The 17,398-nt window shown below is 41.2% G+C and overlaps 1 protein-coding gene across 1 annotated transcript in view; it reads left to right on the top strand.

Annotated features, from left to right (window-relative positions):
* The window catches only part of rdgC (retinal degeneration C), a 98,255-nt gene extending 84,664 nt beyond the window's left edge, over window positions 1–13,591 (top strand). The window contains exons 12-14 of the mRNA XM_070084369.1: window positions 2,295–2,464; window positions 9,772–9,856; window positions 10,508–13,591. Coding sequence (XP_069940470.1) covers window positions 2,295–2,464; window positions 9,772–9,856; window positions 10,508–10,785 — 533 coding nt within the window. The 3' untranslated portion in view covers window positions 10,786–13,591. The remainder of the gene's footprint in view (window positions 1–2,294; window positions 2,465–9,771; window positions 9,857–10,507) is intronic.
* The last annotated feature ends 3,807 nt before the right edge of the window (window positions 13,592–17,398 follow it).

Genomic DNA, 17,398 nt, shown 5'->3' with positions numbered 1-17,398 from the left:
CATAATAAGCGTGTATGCACCTGGAGAAGAGAGGAATGTAGAGGAGAGAGAGAGATTTTGGGAAATGTTAAGTGAATGTATAGGAACCTTTGAACCAAGTGAGAGAGTAATTGTGGTAGGGGACCTGAATGCTAAAGTAGGAGAAACTTTTAGAGAGGGTGTGGTAGGTGAGTTTGGGGTGCCAGGTGTAAATGATAATGGGAGCCCTTTGATTGAACTTTGTATAGAAAGGAGTTTAGTTATAGGTAATACATATTTTAAGAAAAAGAGGATAAATAAGTATACACGATATGATGTAGGGCGAAATGACAGTAGTATTTTATATTATTGTACCCACGAACGAGTGGAATTGATCAATAACGACACTGCGACTACGCTCACTACGAGGGAGGCCAAAGCAGCAAGAGTTCGACTCCTTAGCTAGTCGCAGTGTTGTTATTGATCAATTCCACTCGTTCGTAGGTAAAATAATATAAAATACTGCTCGTTGGGCTAGTACACCAAACAGGGAAATTAGCTCAGGAGCATCCACACCACCATATGTCCTCGGACCAAGGGTAACACACCTAGCTTGGCTTTGTGCTTGGTTCTTGAATATTGTGTGGTCCCGTGGACTAGAGCGTCATATGTTTTTGCTCACCATGAGGCATGCCAAAGCAGCATTTGTTCGACTCTGGCTAGTCGCAGTTTTATTATCAATACCACTCGTTCGTGGGTACAATTATATATATATATATATATATATATATATATATATATATATATATATATATATATATATATATATATATATATATATATATATATATATATGTGTGTGTGTCGTGCCGAATATGTAAAACTGGTCAATTAGCAAGAACTCATTTAAAATTAAGTTCTTTCTAAAATTTTCTCTTATACGTTTAAAGATATATTTTTTTCATTAATGTTAATGTAAATTTTTTTAATTTTGCTCCAAAAGAATCTTAGAAAACTTACTTAACCTTATTATAACAAGAACAATTTATTTTAGCCTAACCCAACTAAATATATTTTAGGTTTGTTTACAGTAATTTAATACTAAACAAACACAGTGAAATATATATTTTTCGTTAGGTTCAGAATGATTTTAGCGAAATTATTGCATACACAAATTTTCGCTTGTCCTGTATGGCAAGATGAACGTTGGTTTTTAAGCCAAGATCGCAAGTTCTGCCTATTCGGCACGACATGTATACACACACACACATATATATATATATATATATATATATATATATATATATATATATATATATATATATATATATATATATTTATATATGAGTGTTGGGGAGGTGTGTGAGGCTGTGGGTAGAATGAAAGGGAGTATAGCAGATTTAATTGATGGGATATAGAGAGAAATGTTAAAAGTAGGCGAGAATATAAATATGGAATGGTTGGTACTTTTATTTAATAAATGTATGGAAGAGGGAAAGGTACCTAGGGACTGGCAGAGAACATGAATAGTTCCTCTATATGAAGTCAAACGAGAATAAGCTTCTTGAGTATATCTGGTAAGGTGTATGTTATATAATTATTGAGTAAAATATGAGTAAGACTTAGAGCAGGATTGCAGATGAACAAGGAGGATTTAGGAAGAGTAGGGGTATGTAAACCAAGTGTTTACAGTGAAGCATATAAGTAAAAAGTATTTAGATAAGGGTGAAGAGGCTTTCGTTGTATTTATGAATTTGGAAAAGGCATATGATAAGGGTGAATAGGGTAGCAATGTGGAAGCTGTTGCAAATGTATGGAATAGGGGGTAGGTTACTGAAAGCGGTTAAGAGTTTTTACGAGGATAGTGAGGCTCAGGTTAGAGATTATTTCCCAGTAAAAGTAGACCTGTATGGTGACACAGTGTTCTCTCCACAGGTTGTACAGTGACAGATTTTCCACCACAGGTTGTACAGTGAGACAGTGTTCCCTCCACAGGTTGTACAGTGACACACTGTTCCCTCCACAGGTTGTACAGTGAGACAGTGTTCCCTCCACAGGTTGTACAGTGGCACAGTGATTCCTCCACAGGTTGTACAGTGAGACAGTGTTCCCTCCACAGGTTGTACAGTGACACAGTGTTTCCTCCACAGGTTGTACAGTGACACAGTGTTCCCTCCACAGGTTGTACAGTGAGACAGTGTTCCCTCCACAGGTTGTACAGTGACACAGTGTTTCCTCCACAGGTTGTACAGTGACACAGTGTTCCCTCCACAGGTTGTACAGTGAGACAGTGTTCCCTCCACAGGTTGTACAGTGACACAGTGTTCCCTCCACAGGTTACATAAGTGTTGGGGACTGGGTAGAGGTAATGGAGAATGAAAGTAACTTGAACCTGCCGTGGCGGGTTCTTAAGGATAAACTAGTGTCACTGCACCCGTCTTCAGGTCATGTCAATTATGACAGCACCTTCATTGATGACACCTTTAAGAAGGACATCGCTGTCAAAGTAAGTTTTGTTAAACAGGTTCTAGCACAGTTATTGCTAAGTGCATGACGATGATGGTCTCAAGACTGTCACAAAACTTCATCACATACATCATGCAGTGAACCTACAGGTTTTGCTTTAGTTTATGTATTTGTATTTTATGTATTTCGTCCTCTTCAAGGGGGCTCCTTGGCGTGGTGAAGAGGCTCTTGGTCTGAGGAATTAGACCTGTCGGTCTCCTTCCTCAGACCGAACCTAATTACTCCCCAATCCCCCCTTCCCTCTCCCATCTTCCCCATGCTCGCCTTTTTCCTTTCCTCCTCCTCCTCCCCACCCCTCCCTTTTGCCCTTCCTTTTTGGCCTTTGGGATTTTTTTCCACAAGCACGCTAGTTCCTAGGTAGGAGAAAGGGTACCGGGGTCCATCCCATTCCGTTGAGGTTCTTGGTGGTGGCGTAGTTTGCCATGGAATCTGGATTGCCTGGGGATGTCCCGATCCCTCTCCGGTATCCCGAAGGGTGGCTTTGGGTGTCTTTCGGGCGATGGGTGTATCTCTGGAAGCCACCTTTCGGATTCTGGGGGTGGTGGCCGAAGGAGATATGCTTTGTGGCAGATATCCGGCCGCCCTCTCTTTTGTCCACCGAGGTAGCTCGGTAGATGTGAGGTTGCTATCCCGGATTGCTGGTTTACTGGCATGATGGGTAGGGTATGGCATGGGTTCCATGCTGCATCTGCATTACTTGCGGTGCTGAGGTCCTCTTGGGCTCCGAGGGAGATTTCTGGCCCTTTCATTCCTCCTAGGAACTATCCCTCCCCAGTCCTCCCTTTTTTATTCTTTTTTTCTTTTTATTTTCTTTTCTTCTTTCTTTTTTTTCTTAAAAACAAAAAGAAAGAAGTAACCTAACCATGGAAGCCCTAGTCCATGAACCTGCTACCCCCGGGCCCCTTCTTGATACCGCACCCCGTTCTGACCCCGCCTCATCTTTGGACCACTCTTTGGACACTCCTAATGCCTCTGTACCTCTTGCCGGTGTTGTTTCCTCACCCGCTTCAGGTACTGAGGTCTCGACTGACTCCTTCGATTTATCTGACCTCCACTCTCCTTTGACTATGCTTCCGGCCTCTCTCTCTACGGTGCGGCAACAATTTTCGAATCGCCGGCCCATTCCACGTCGGACCAACTCTGGTCCCACGCCTAAACGCCAACGACAATTACCTGCTGATGATACATCTCCACCTTCTCGTTCTTCTCAGAAAAGATCGACACATCCTGCACTCCCTTTCCACGCTCAACTTCAGAATGCACAATGGACTAAATTCTTCACTTTATGACCAACTTCCTCTATGGCCTCTCTTCGACCATAGTATTGGCAAGGCACTCCTACGCCATGTTGGTCAAGATATTTCTTTTCATGCTCTTAAGAGCGGTACATGCATCATCACTGTACAGAATGCTACCCAAGCTCATGATCTTTCTCTTCTTTCCCATATCAATACTGTTCCTGTCACTACTGAAAAACATCATTCCCTCAATTCTTGTAGTGGTACCGTCATTCTGCCCCATACCATAGTTCAACAAAATTTCCAAACATGTGGCAATGACATTCTTGAACAGCTGGAACTCCAAGATCTCCCAATCTTCAAGGTAGACACTTATGTTCTTCCTGCCCGCGGGCGGAGACGATACCCTAGCAATGTGGCTCGTTTAACTATTGACAGCCATGAACTCCCGTCCTCAGTTCATGTAGCAGAACATTGGTTACAAGTTCGAAAGGTGATCCCTACACTGCAACAGTGTAGAAATTGCTGACGATTTGGCTATCCAGCGAAATATTGCAGATCTATAGCCGAATGCACAGTCTGTGGTGCTGATGACCATTCTAATACGTCTTGCAATCGACCTCCCTCTTGCCTTAATTTTCATGAGGCTCACCCTTCGTACTCTCGCCGTTGCCAAGTCTACTTAAATGAGCGGGAAATCAGTTACCTCAAAGAGGCAGAAGGTCTCCCTTATGCCATGGCAGTTTCTCATCTCCGCCTCCAAGGGAGACTACCTCGTGTTTCTTATTCCCGTGTTTCAAAACGTCCCCCCACTTCTGGGGTCCCATCTTCTGCAGCCTCCTCTGTGGTTACCTCTCCCATAGTCACTCCTGCATCTAATTCTTTTGCTGTCCTGGGCTCAGACGTCTCTACTTCAACGCCTCAGTCTGTTCTCGCTTCTTCGTGTTCTCCCTCACAAGCTTTGGTATCGACGAGATCTCGTACACCTCCTCCCAATCATCCCTCTACTTCTCAGAAGTCAAGAAAAGGTCCTTTAACCCCTCCTTCCCTTCTTCCACCTCCTCATTTTACCTTCCCTGTCTCTGTACCTGGTTCTTACCCTCTCAATGGCTCTGTTACAAGTGTAGAGGTTCACCCTCCTCCTCGTACTATACCTTCCTCCCCTGTTCCCTCCCAAGATTCTTCCTCTTCTGCCACCTCCCAGGTTTCTGCCTCTTCTGTCCCCTTCCACGCTTCTTCTCCAGTTCCCTCCACCCTTTCGCCCCCCCTACCTTGGTACAGTCCATTACAGTTCCAATCTTTACTCATCCTCCCCCTACCATCTCCAATATTGTCTCCCATACAACGTCTCTGAATTCCGAAACACTTGAAGCAATCTCTGAATATATTGCAGAGACCAAACCATCAATTGACACTGATCCACCCTCTGTTCTTTCTCTCTCCTCTCCTCCATCTGTGCAACCCCTTTCTTCGCAGCACACCGTTCCTTCGCTGCTTGAATGTTTTCCGCTGCCTCCGCATGTGGACTTTTCTAACCTCTCTAGTCTGTAGGAACCCTTACCTGCAGATTTCAGGTATCTTTATCGTTGCCAATTATGGCCTATTTACAGTGGAATATATGCGGCCTCAGGGGTAATCAGGGTGAGCTTCAGATGTTACTCTCCCAGTTTTCCCCTCTTTGTGTTTGCTTACAGGAACCAAAATTACACTCTGCTGTTATCTATCCCATCTCAGGCTATAATTTATTGTATTCTTCAGATCCTTTTCCTGATGGGACCTTTAATGAAAGTGCCATTCTTCTATGCACTGATATTCCGTACCATCAGCTATTTGTTCGTACTTCGCTGCATTACACAGCGGCCCATATCCACTTGCATAGGTGGTATACAATCTGTTCTTTATATCTCTCTCCTTCTCGGGCATTATCTATCCCGGATATTGCCTTTCTTGTTTCGTCATTACCGCCACCGTTTCTGTTACTTGGCGATTTTAATGCCCATCATTTCCTCTGGGGGGGGGTCTCACTGTGATTCCCGTGCCATTCAGTTAGAGGCTTTTCTTGCTACCCACCCCCTCCATGTTTTAAATACAGGTACTCACATCCATTTTGATCCTCATACTCACACTCTCTCTTGCATCGATCTCTCAGTCTGCTCTTCCTCCACCGCATTAGACTTCACCTGGTCTGTTCTCCCGGATTTACATGACAGCGATCATTTCCCAATCATTCACTTCCCCTTCATATTCACCACCTCTTCGTATCCCATGCTGGCAATTTTATCAGGCAAATTGGAACCTTTACTCACAACTAACTGTTTTTAGTGAGGTTCCTTCTTCGTCCTCCATTGATGAGCTTTTACACCTCTTCTCGTCCTCCATTTTAACTACAGCTTCTCATTCTATACCCCAAACTTCGGGCAGGCATTCTCAGAAATGCCTGCCTTGGTGGTCTCCTGCTTGTGCTCATGCAGTACGTTTGAAACGCACTGTGTGGGGCAGGTACCGGTACAATAGAACCAAGAAGAGACTTCTTGATTTTAAGCAGAAGTGTGCAATCGCTCGCCGTGTCATCTGTGATGCTAAACGCACTTGCTGGCAAGATTATGTCTCCACCATCACCTCTGCTTCCTCTATGAGTGCAGTCTGGAAAAAAGTACGAAAACTGAGTGGTAAATATTCTCCTGACCCGGCTCCTGTTCTGCGGGTTGCCGGTGTTAATATAGCAAACCCACTAGATGTTGCCAATGAAATTGGCAATCAGCTTGCCGATCATCGGCAGCTGGGCCCGACAACATTCATATTCGTATGCTACAGCATTTACATCAGTCAGCCCTTGCAGTCCTATTACGCCTTTTCAATCTTATTTGGTCACAAGGAGTTCTTCCACAGCTGTGGAAATCTGCCATCGTTCTCCCTTTCCGCAAACCGGGTACTACGGGACATGAAGCCTCCCACTATCGTCCCATTGCTCTTACCAGTGCAGTTTGCAAAGTGATGGAACGCCTGGTAAATAGACGTTTAGTGTGGTATTTAGAGACACACAACAGTCTCTCCACTCGTCAATATGGCTTTCGTAAGGGCCGTTCTACCAAAGACCCCTTACTACGCTTGGATACGTATGTTCGTAATGTCTTTGCGAATAACCACTCAGTTTTTGCCATATTTGACATTTCCGTGTTCGGGTTAATAATGTGCTCTCCCCGGACTTTATCCAAGCTGAAGGTGTCCCCCAGGGATGTGTTCTGAGCACAACACTTTTTCTCCTTGCTATAAATGATTTGGCCTCTAGTCTTCCATCAAATATTTGGTCATCACTCTATGTTGATGACTTCGCTATTGCCTGTGCAGGCGCTGACTGTCACCTCATTACAGTTTCTCTCCAGCATGCGGTCGACCGTGTTTCCAATTGGGCCACCACACGGGTTTAAATTTTCCAGTACCAAAACTCACCAAATTACTTTCTCTAGACGCTCTGTCATCTCCGATTATCCTTTGTACCTCTATGGCTCCCGTATCCCTGAACGTGATACAGTCAGGTTTCTGGGCCTCCTCTTTGACCGTAGGTTATCCTGGAACCCTCACATTACCTCTCTGAAGGCAACTTGTCACAGCCGACTGAACCTTCTTAAAACCCTTGCTCATCTTTCATGGGGAACTGATTGTCGAACTCTCCTTCGCCTACATTCCACCCTCATTTTATCAAAACTTGAATATGGGGACCAGATCTATTCAGCGGCCTCTCCTGCTACTCTCTCTAGCCTTAACCCCATTCATCACCAAGGATTACGTTTATGCCTTGGTGCTTTTCGCTCTTCCCCTGTTGACAGCCTCTATGCAAAAGCGAACGTTCCATCCTTATCCGATCGCCGTGATGCCCATTGCCTTCACTACTATGTACACTCTCAGGATCTCCGCAATCCTTCCATTTATAGAATGGTCACTGATATTAGTAGACATTCTTTATTTGTTAGCCGCCCCTGTATACTCTGTCCCTTCTCTCTTCGCCTGCACTCGCTCTTGTCTTCTCTTCAATTACCACCTTTCTATGTTCATGTAGCATCTCACTTTTCCCTACCCCCCTGGGAAGTTCCAGCTGTTCGAGTCTGTTCTTTCTCTCTCCCAACTGTCTACGGTCACTTCCCGCTCTCTTTTTCTTAACCACTTCCACTCTCATTCTCATGCCATTGCAGTGTACACAGATGGCTCTAAGTCTTCTGACGGCGTAGGATTCGCAGCAGTGTTTCCAGACAGTGTCGTACGAGGGCATTTACTATCTTCGGCTAGTATTTTTACTGCTGAATTGTATGCCATTCTTGCAGCACTTATCCATATTGCATCTATGCCTGTGTCATCATTTGTGGTTGTCTCAGACTCCCTTAGTGCTTTACAGGCTATACAGAAATTTGATACACCTCACCCCTTAGTCCTCTGTATCCAACTTTGGCTACGCCGCATCTTTACCAAGCATAAAGATATTGTTTTTTGTTGGGTCCCTGGTCATGTTGACATACAGGGCAATGAACAGGCAGACACTGCTGCGCGGTCAGCAGTACATGACCTACCAGTTTCATGTAGAGGTATTCCATTTACTGACTATTTTGCTGCAATAGCTACCCACCTTCACACCCGTTGGCAACAACGTTGGTCTACTCTGCATGGTAACAAACTTCAATCTATTAAACTGAGTATAGGTTACTGGCCATCTTCTTGTCACCAGTGTCGAGGTTGGGAGACTACTCTCTCCTGTCTTCGCATTGGCCATACTCGTCTTACTCATGGATATCTCATGGAGAGGCGCCCTGCTCCTCTCTGTGAGAACTGTCATGTTCCATTATCAGTCAGCCACATTCTGTTAGACTGCCTACTTTATCAACGAGCATGCAGAATTTACCTCCGTCGTCGTCTTCGCTCCGCTGCTTTCTCTTTACCTTCCCTTCTCGCTGATGGACCCACCTTTCATCCGGACTCTCTCATTGACTTTTTGACAACAACTGACTTACTTCACAAACTCTGATACCTTCAGCCCTTTCTACCTCAATCTCTTGCTACCCTCTACCCCCGCACTATCCCCTGCCCCGCTGTTTTCTGTAACCTACTGATCATCCCTCCCCCCTTCTGCCGCCCAATACCCTCGCTTCCTTCCCTACCCTGCAGTGCTGTATAGCCCTTGTGGCTTAACGATTCTTTTTGATTATTGTAATAATAATAATAATAATAATAATAATAATAATAATAATAATAATATGTATTTCGTTGGATATGTGATTCACGGCAACACTGGATAGTTACAGTAGTTAGAGCAGTGTTCTACACGACTCTGTGCAGTAATATCACATATCTTCACGACAATATTCGCGCGTTGAACCTCGAAGAAAAGTCTGACAAAGAAAATAAAAACATTAAAAATAAGCTAATTTAAATTTTTTTGGCCCTTCAGAGTTAAGCCAGACTCTGTAAACTAGTTGACTAGATAACAAACAGTTTGATAAACTGATGGAATATTTGCCTGCTCAGTTTGACGGGTGGGCTTGTCTGTTGACTGCGACCTAGTAGTAAACCTCTCTCTTGACACCCAGTACTGTAGCCTCCATAGTTCTTCTTCTACACGTACAAACAGCACAACTTGTCCTAGATGCCTCTTCATATACTACAAGATCCGTCCTCTCCTTTTACTACAAGTTCAGTTTGAAAATATATTATGATATTTGTCTTGGAAATGAGAGGTAGAGTAGTTCTAATTCCTTAGATCAAGAGTCTTTCACCGGCATCAAAGAACCCGCCTTGAGATGTCAACTCTTTATTTTGTCTTTCATTAGATATATCAGTTTACTGTATCGGTGTATCATGCACTATCTTGGTATTGGTGTGTCATGCACTACCTTGGTGTTGGTGTGTCATACACTGCCTGGGTGTTGGTGTGTCATGCACTATCTTGGTATTGGTGTGTCATACACTGCCTTGGTGTTGGTGGATCACTCACCAACTTGGTGTTGGTGGATCATGCACCACCGTGGTGTTGGTGGGTCAGTAACCAGTATTGTGTTGGCAGGGTGGTCCCACAGTCTTGGAGGCTCTGTACCGCCACAAGAGCAGCCTGGAGACCATCTTCACACTCATCGACAAGGACAATTCTGGTAAGTGAGGCTGGCACCAGGAACACATAGCTGAAAATGTTAACCAGTATTAAATATTATAATTACTTGCTACTTGCTCTTCAGTCTTAAATAAAGGAATGGAACAGATTGCCTGCACATGTCAAAGCCAGTCATTGCATGAACCAGTTCAAGAAGAGAGCCAAAAGGTGCCTAATGAATGTAGCGACAGAAAGGGAGGAAAATTATTTCTTTTTTTTTTAGCTAACACACATGTAAGTATAAATAATTCATTTTACCTCATTACTAGTACGTATATCTCCTTTATAGTATAATAATAAGATATTGTCTCCTCTATAGTATAATAAGAAGGTATTAAAAGGACCCCAATGGAAATAAGTCACTTTGAATTTTTTGGGTTACCCCAGGTTCTCTACACAGCTGCTGCTATGTATGATGTAACTGTATTTGTGTATACCTGAATAAACATACATACTTACTTACTTAATAAAGCATTCATTTATCCACTGGTAACTGCCAAAAATTCTCAGAAGTGATTGGTGCTGCATACTAGAAGATGGGCGTGACATATGTTGGATACAGTATATAGTGTGTATGTATGTTTGTATGTGTATGTGCATGTTTGTGTTTTCCTTTAATATGAAGTTATTACAGAGTATTGTTGTGGTTCAGGTTACATCAGCATGGAGGAATTCAGAGAGACGTGTGAGCTCCTGAGTCGTCACATCGACGTCCCCATCTCCAACCAGGAGATCACTGACTTGGCTCGCTCCATCGACATCAACAAAGACGGCTACATCGACTTCAACGAGTTCCTTGAGTGTTTCCGCATCGTGGAGTCCAGTACGAGAGGCGCCGAGGACGAAGACGAATACGAGGACGAGGACGATCAAGACCTCGAGGACGGCAGTGATCAGAACGGCGAGGCCAAGTTGAACCAGCAATTATAACAGCAAGTCGTCTGAGTAACTTGTGTCTAGTCTGTCTTGTCCCTATTGATCTACCCACGCCTAGGTGCAAACACGTACTCCAGAGAGCCTATAGAAGACATAGGTGCAGAGTAAATTTTGTTATGATAGCGTTTAACTCAACACATAATGAAACGTTGTTACAGCTGAAGCTGGTTCTGCACCTGTGTTATTCTTTCATTACTTAGTATTACTTTGCATCATCCTCAACACTCTTATCACCACATCTTAGCCATATCATGATGAGATGATCTTATATGTATACATGATCCGTGCGTTACTTTCGTTCCTCTGTAACCAGTAACAATGCGAGAGGGAAGGCCAGATGTCGTGAAGCAATGACTGTAATGCCACGGTAGTCTCCAGGCACCACTAAAGCTATGATTGCTCTGCTGAGGGCCTACGGGAATCTGTTCTGCCACGGTAGTCTGCTGGCGATACTGATGCTATGGCCATTTTGCTATGAGTCTATACGGGAGTCTGTCCTGTCATTGCAGTCTGCGGGCGATACTATGTAAATGAATGTTCTGCCCTGGCAGTCTACAGGAGATGCAAGCAATTATAATAAATATTAATTATCTAAATATTTACATACTAGTTATTAGATTCTAAGAACTGTTCCATATAACTGAGAAGCAACAGAGCGCTAAACCTTAAATACTCTACTGGAAAGTACCAAAGGAGAATTTTACTAACTCTCCTCTGGGATACACAATACACAACTTCTTAACTGGCTCACAAAGCTAAAAATATTTATTTACTTAGCAAAGTTACCTCGTATACTGCACTTTTATATTAGATTACGCTATGACTCTCCTGGGCCACTACACGTCTATTCATCATACAATATCCTTATATATAAACTTTAATCTCTGGATGTATCTTTCTTATCAACACTAGAACATGCACAAACACCCATGTTTGTGCATGTGCACAAACACCTATGTTTGTGCATGTGTGTAACAACGTAGCAGAGATTACCAGGAAAGAGAAGGATGGATAGTTAACATTTTCCTGGGCTACTGGAAGACATGCGACATTGTATCACGCAAGAGGTTTATCCATAATATTGAAAATGAAGGTTCTTATAGCAGAATATTTACTACACTGGACTAATGAGTACCTAAGGGAAAGATGACATAAAGGAAAGAAGTGTCTCACTAAACGAAAGTTCTGAGTGCAGAGCATCGAGGATCAGTGTTGCTGAGATTCACAGACACAGGCGTGCACAAGAATGTCCACAAACAAACAAATTTTATTTCTTTGCAAAGGTTTCAATGTGTGTTCTACATTTAATAAAGTGTTGTTAAGTACAAAGAAAGCCACTAACATGGTGGGAGTGCAGGAGCGATCATGTAAGTTAATACTGTGCTTCAACCCCAGCAAGTACATAGTTCTGAGAACGGAGAAGAGCAGAGCAAACAGAACCACAACAAAGAAGAATAAATAAGGAGCAAACATAACACTGCACAAATCATCAAAGACATGCATCAATACAATAAAATGAACCGGAAATGAGAGCTTAGTAAAGCTAAGCATTTAGAAACCTTAACAAAGAGTTATTTTGAGCTCAATATACATCATAAGTTAAGTCAACTGTAGATTATCCAACACTAACATTAGCCTTATACGTGATTAAAAAAAACGTTAAAACGATTAACAAATAGCTTGAGGTTTAGGACAAGATCCCAACTCCTTCGAGAGTTGAAATTTTGAAAGCGATTAGAGGAGGCTGTCTCTACCTATCACACAGAAACACAATTTTGAAATGGCCTATGTAGCGCCGTGCACAGGCCACCCACACGTGCAGGTAGTCCACTGAATCTTGCCCAACATACATTACACCAGCGTTGAAAATTTGAAGCCGATAGAACAAGGCATTCTTGAGTGATAAAAGAAAATTTGTGAGAAAGTAAATAAAAACTTACTGAGAATGTTCTGAGAAATAGGAAAGTATTTTCTCTTTAAACTTAAAAAAGCCATTAAAATGCTATTTTTTCCACTTTTCACGTTTATATTCTATTTAAAATTCTCTCCAATATTGTAAGAAGAGAAAGATATTTATTTTTTTAAAGTTAAATTTGGTAGGATTTTCAAAAAGACCAAATTGGTTCCCACACAGACCAAAATAATGCAAAAGTAACTTCCATTTAAGATACAGCAGCAGTTTAGGTTTGAAGCTTATCAGAAGAGGCATTCTCTAGTTATTTCGTTGGAAACAATTTATTTAATAAAATTGTCAAATAGAAGTTTACAGAGCTCAGAGTGGCAAACTATTTTAATAAAACTCACCAATTATAAAAGTTTGAAGCCGATCCATTAAGGAATTTGTCAATAATTGATCTAATTCCAAAGATTTAAAGTTTTTTTCAGCAATTTCATTTGAAGTTTCAAATTTCCGCAACTCGGAATAAACTTATAGATTGTTAACCTTCTTATAGAATACATCGTCAATAATATTTTGAAGCCAGTCAGAAGAAACAGATTTCAGTTAATGAATAAAAATTATTATTTGTGTTCGTTCCAAAAAATTGCAAATTGAGACTTATGGCGACCAGCAGCAGCGTCATCCTTGCGCGGATTCCAACGATTCCAAAATTTTCTTTACCATTTTACTACATCAGCAAATTTGTCTTCACATAAACGAAACTTAAGAGTTATTATCCTGGTAGTAAGATCCATCAACCAGTGAATATTATCCTGGTAGTAAGATCCATCAACCAGTGAATATTATCCTGGTAGTAAGATCCATCAACCAGTGAATATTATCCTGGTAGTAAGATCCATCAACCAGTGAATATTATCCTGGTAGTAAGATCCATCAACCAGTGAATATTATCCTGGTAGTAAGATCCATCAACCAGTGAATATTATCCTGGTAGTAAGATCCATCAACCAGTGAATATTATCCTGGTAGTAAGATCCATCAACCAGTGAATATTATCCTGGTAGTAAGATCCATCAACCAGTGAATATTATCCTGGTAGTAAGATCCATCAACCAGTGAATATTATCCTGGTAGTAAGATCCATCAACCAGTGAATATTATCCTGGTAGTAAGATCCATCAACCAGTGAATGTTATCCTGGTAGTAAGATCCATCAACCAGTGAATATTATCCTGGTAGTAAGCTCCATCAACCAGTGAATGTTATCCTGGTAGTAAGATCCATCAACCAGTGAATATTATCCTGGTAGTAAGATCCATCAACCAGTGAATATTATCCTGGTAGTAAGCTCCATCAACCAGTGAATATTATCCTGGTAGTAAGACCCATCAACCAGTGAATATTATCCTGGTAGTAAGATCCATCAACCAGTGAATATTATCCTGGTAGTAAGATCCATCAACCAGTGAATATTATCCTGGTAGTAAGATCCATCAACCAGTGAATATTATCCTGGTAGTAAGATCCATCAACCAGTGAATATTATCCTGGTAGTAAGATCCATCAACCAGTGAATATTATCCTGGTAGTAAGATCCATCAACCAGTGAATATTATCCTGGTAGTAAGATCCATCAACCAGTGAATATTATCCTGGTAGTAAGATCCATCAACCAGTGAATATTATCCTGGTAGTAAGATCCATCAACCAGTGAATATTATCCTGGTAGTAAGATCCATCAACCAGTGAATATTATCCTGGTAGTAAGATCCATCAACCAGTGAATATTATCCTGGTAGTAAGATCCATCAACCAGTGAATATTATCCTGGTAGTAAGATCCATCAACCAGTGAATATTATCCTGGTAGTAAGATCCATCAACCAGTGAATATTATCCTGGTAGTAAGATCCATCAACCAGTGAATATTATCCTGGTAGTAAGATCCATCAACCAGTGAATATTATCCTGGTAGTAAGATCCATCAACCAGTGAATATTATCCTGGTAGTAAGATCCATCAACCAGTGAATATTATCCTGGTAGTAAGATCCATCAACCAGTGAATATTATCCTGGTATTAAGATCCATCAACCAGTGAATATTATCCTGGTAGTAAGATCCATCAACCAGTGAATATTATCCTGGTAGTAAGATCCATCAACCAGTGAATATTATCCTGGTAGTAAGATCCATCAACCAGTGAATATTATCCTGGTAGTAAGATCCATCAACCAGTGAATATTATCCAGGTAGTAAGATCCATCAACCAGTGAATATTATCCTGGTAGTAAGATCCATCAACCAGTGAATATTATCCTGGTAGTAAGATCCATCAACCAGTGAATATTATCCTGGTAGTAAGATCCATCAACCAGTGATTATACTGGTAGTAAGATCCATCAACCAGTGAATATTATCCTGGTAGTAAGATCCATCAACCAGTGAATATTTTCCTGGTAGTAAGATCCATCAACCAGTGAATATTATCCTGGTAGTAAGATCCATCAACCAGTGAATATTATCCTGGTAGTAAGATCCATCAACCAGTGAATATTATCATGGTAGTAAGATCCATCAACCAGTGAATATTATCCTGGTAGTAAGATCCATCAACCAGTGAATATTATCCTGGTAGTAAGATCCATCAACCAGTGAATATTATCCTGGTAGTAAGATCCATCAACCAGTGAATATTATCCTGGTAGTAAGATCCATCAACCAGTGAATATTATCCTGGTAGTAAGATCCATCAACCAGTGAATATTATCCTGGTAGTAAGATCCATCAACCAGTGAATATTATCCTGGTAGTAAGATCCATCAACCAGTGAATATTATCCTGGTAGTAAGATCCATCAACCAGTGAATATTATCCTGGTAGTAAGATCCATCAACCAGTGAATATTATCCTGGTAGTAAGATCCATCAACCAGTGAATATTATCCTGGTAGTAAGATCCATCAACCAGTGAATATTATCCTGGTAGTAAGATCCATCAACCAGTGAATATTATCCTGGTAGTAAGATCCATCAACCAGTGAATATTATCCTGGTAGTAAGATCCATCAACCAGTGAATATTATCCTGGTAGTAAGATCCATCAACCAGTGAATATTATCCTGGTAGTAAGATCCATCAACCAGTGAATATTATCCTGGTAGTAAGATCCATCAACCAGTGAATATTATCCTGGTAGTAAGATCCATCAACCAGTGAATATTATCCTGGTAGTAAGATCCATCAACCAGTGAATATTATCCTGGTAGTAAGATCCATCAACCAGTGAATATTATCCTGGTAGTAAGATCCATCAACCAGTGAATATTATCCTGGTAGTAAGATCCATCAACCAGTGAATATTATCCTGGTAGTAAGATCCATCAACCAGTGAATATTATCCTGGTAGTAAGATCCATCAACCAGTGAATATTATCCTGGTAGTAAGATCCATCAACCAGTGAATATTATCCTGGTAGTAAGATCCATCAACCAGTGAATATTATCCTGGTAGTAAGATCCATCAACCAGTGAATATTATCCTGGTAGTAAGATCCATCAACCAGTGAATATTATCCTGGTAGTAAGATCCATCAACCAGTGAATATTATCCTGGTAGTAAGATCCATCAACCAGTGAATATTATCCTGGTAGTAAGATCCATCAACCAGTGAATATTATCCTGGTAGTAAGATCCATCAACCAGTGAATATTATCCTGGTAGTAAGATCCATCAACCAGTGAATATTATCCTGGTAGTAAGATCCATCAACCAGTGAATATTATCCTGGTAGTAAGATCCATCAACCAGTGAATATTATCCTGGTAGTAAGATCCATCAACCAGTGAATATTATCCTGGTAGTAAGATCCATCAACCAGTGAATATTATCCTGGTAGTAAGATCCATCAACCAGTGAATATTATCCTGGTAGTAAGATCCATCAACCAGTGAATATTATCCTGGTAGTAAGATCCATCAACCAGTGAATATTATCCTGGTAGTAAGATCCATCAACCAGTGAATATTATCCTGGTAGTAAGATCCATCAACCAGTGAATATTATCCTGGTAGTAAGATCCATCAACCAGTGAATATTATCCTGGTAGTAAGATCCATCAACCAGTGAATATTATCCTGGTAGTAAGATCCATCAACCAGTGAATATTATCCTGGTAGTAAGATCCATCAACCAGTGAATATTATCCTGGTAGTAAGATCCATCAACCAGTGAATATTATCCTGGTAGTAAGATCCATCAACCAGTGAATATTATCCTGGTAGTAAGATCCATCAACCAGTGAATATTATCCTGGTAGTAAGATCCATCAACCAGTGAATATTATCCTGGTAGTAAGATCCATCAACCAGTGAATATTATCCTGGTAGTAAGATCCATCAACCAGTGAATATTATCCTGGTAGTAAGATCCATCAACCAGTGAATATTATCCTGGTATTAAGATCCATCAACCAGTGAATATTATCCTGGTAGTAAGATCCATCAACCAGTGAATATTATCCTGGTAGTAAGATCCATCAACCAGTGAATATTATCCTGGTAGTAAGATCCATCAACCAGTGAATATTATCCTGGTAGTAAGATCCATCAACCAGTGAATATTATCCTGGTAGTAAGATCCATCAACCAGTGAATATTATCCTGGTAGTAAGATCCATCAACCAGTGAATATTATCCTGGTAGTAAGAT

Source organism: Cherax quadricarinatus, chromosome 12 (assembly GCF_038502225.1).
Source record: "Cherax quadricarinatus isolate ZL_2023a chromosome 12, ASM3850222v1, whole genome shotgun sequence".
NCBI classification, from domain to species: Eukaryota; Metazoa; Arthropoda; class Malacostraca; order Decapoda; family Parastacidae; genus Cherax; species Cherax quadricarinatus.
This window is presented reverse-complemented; position numbering and strand designations above follow the sequence as displayed.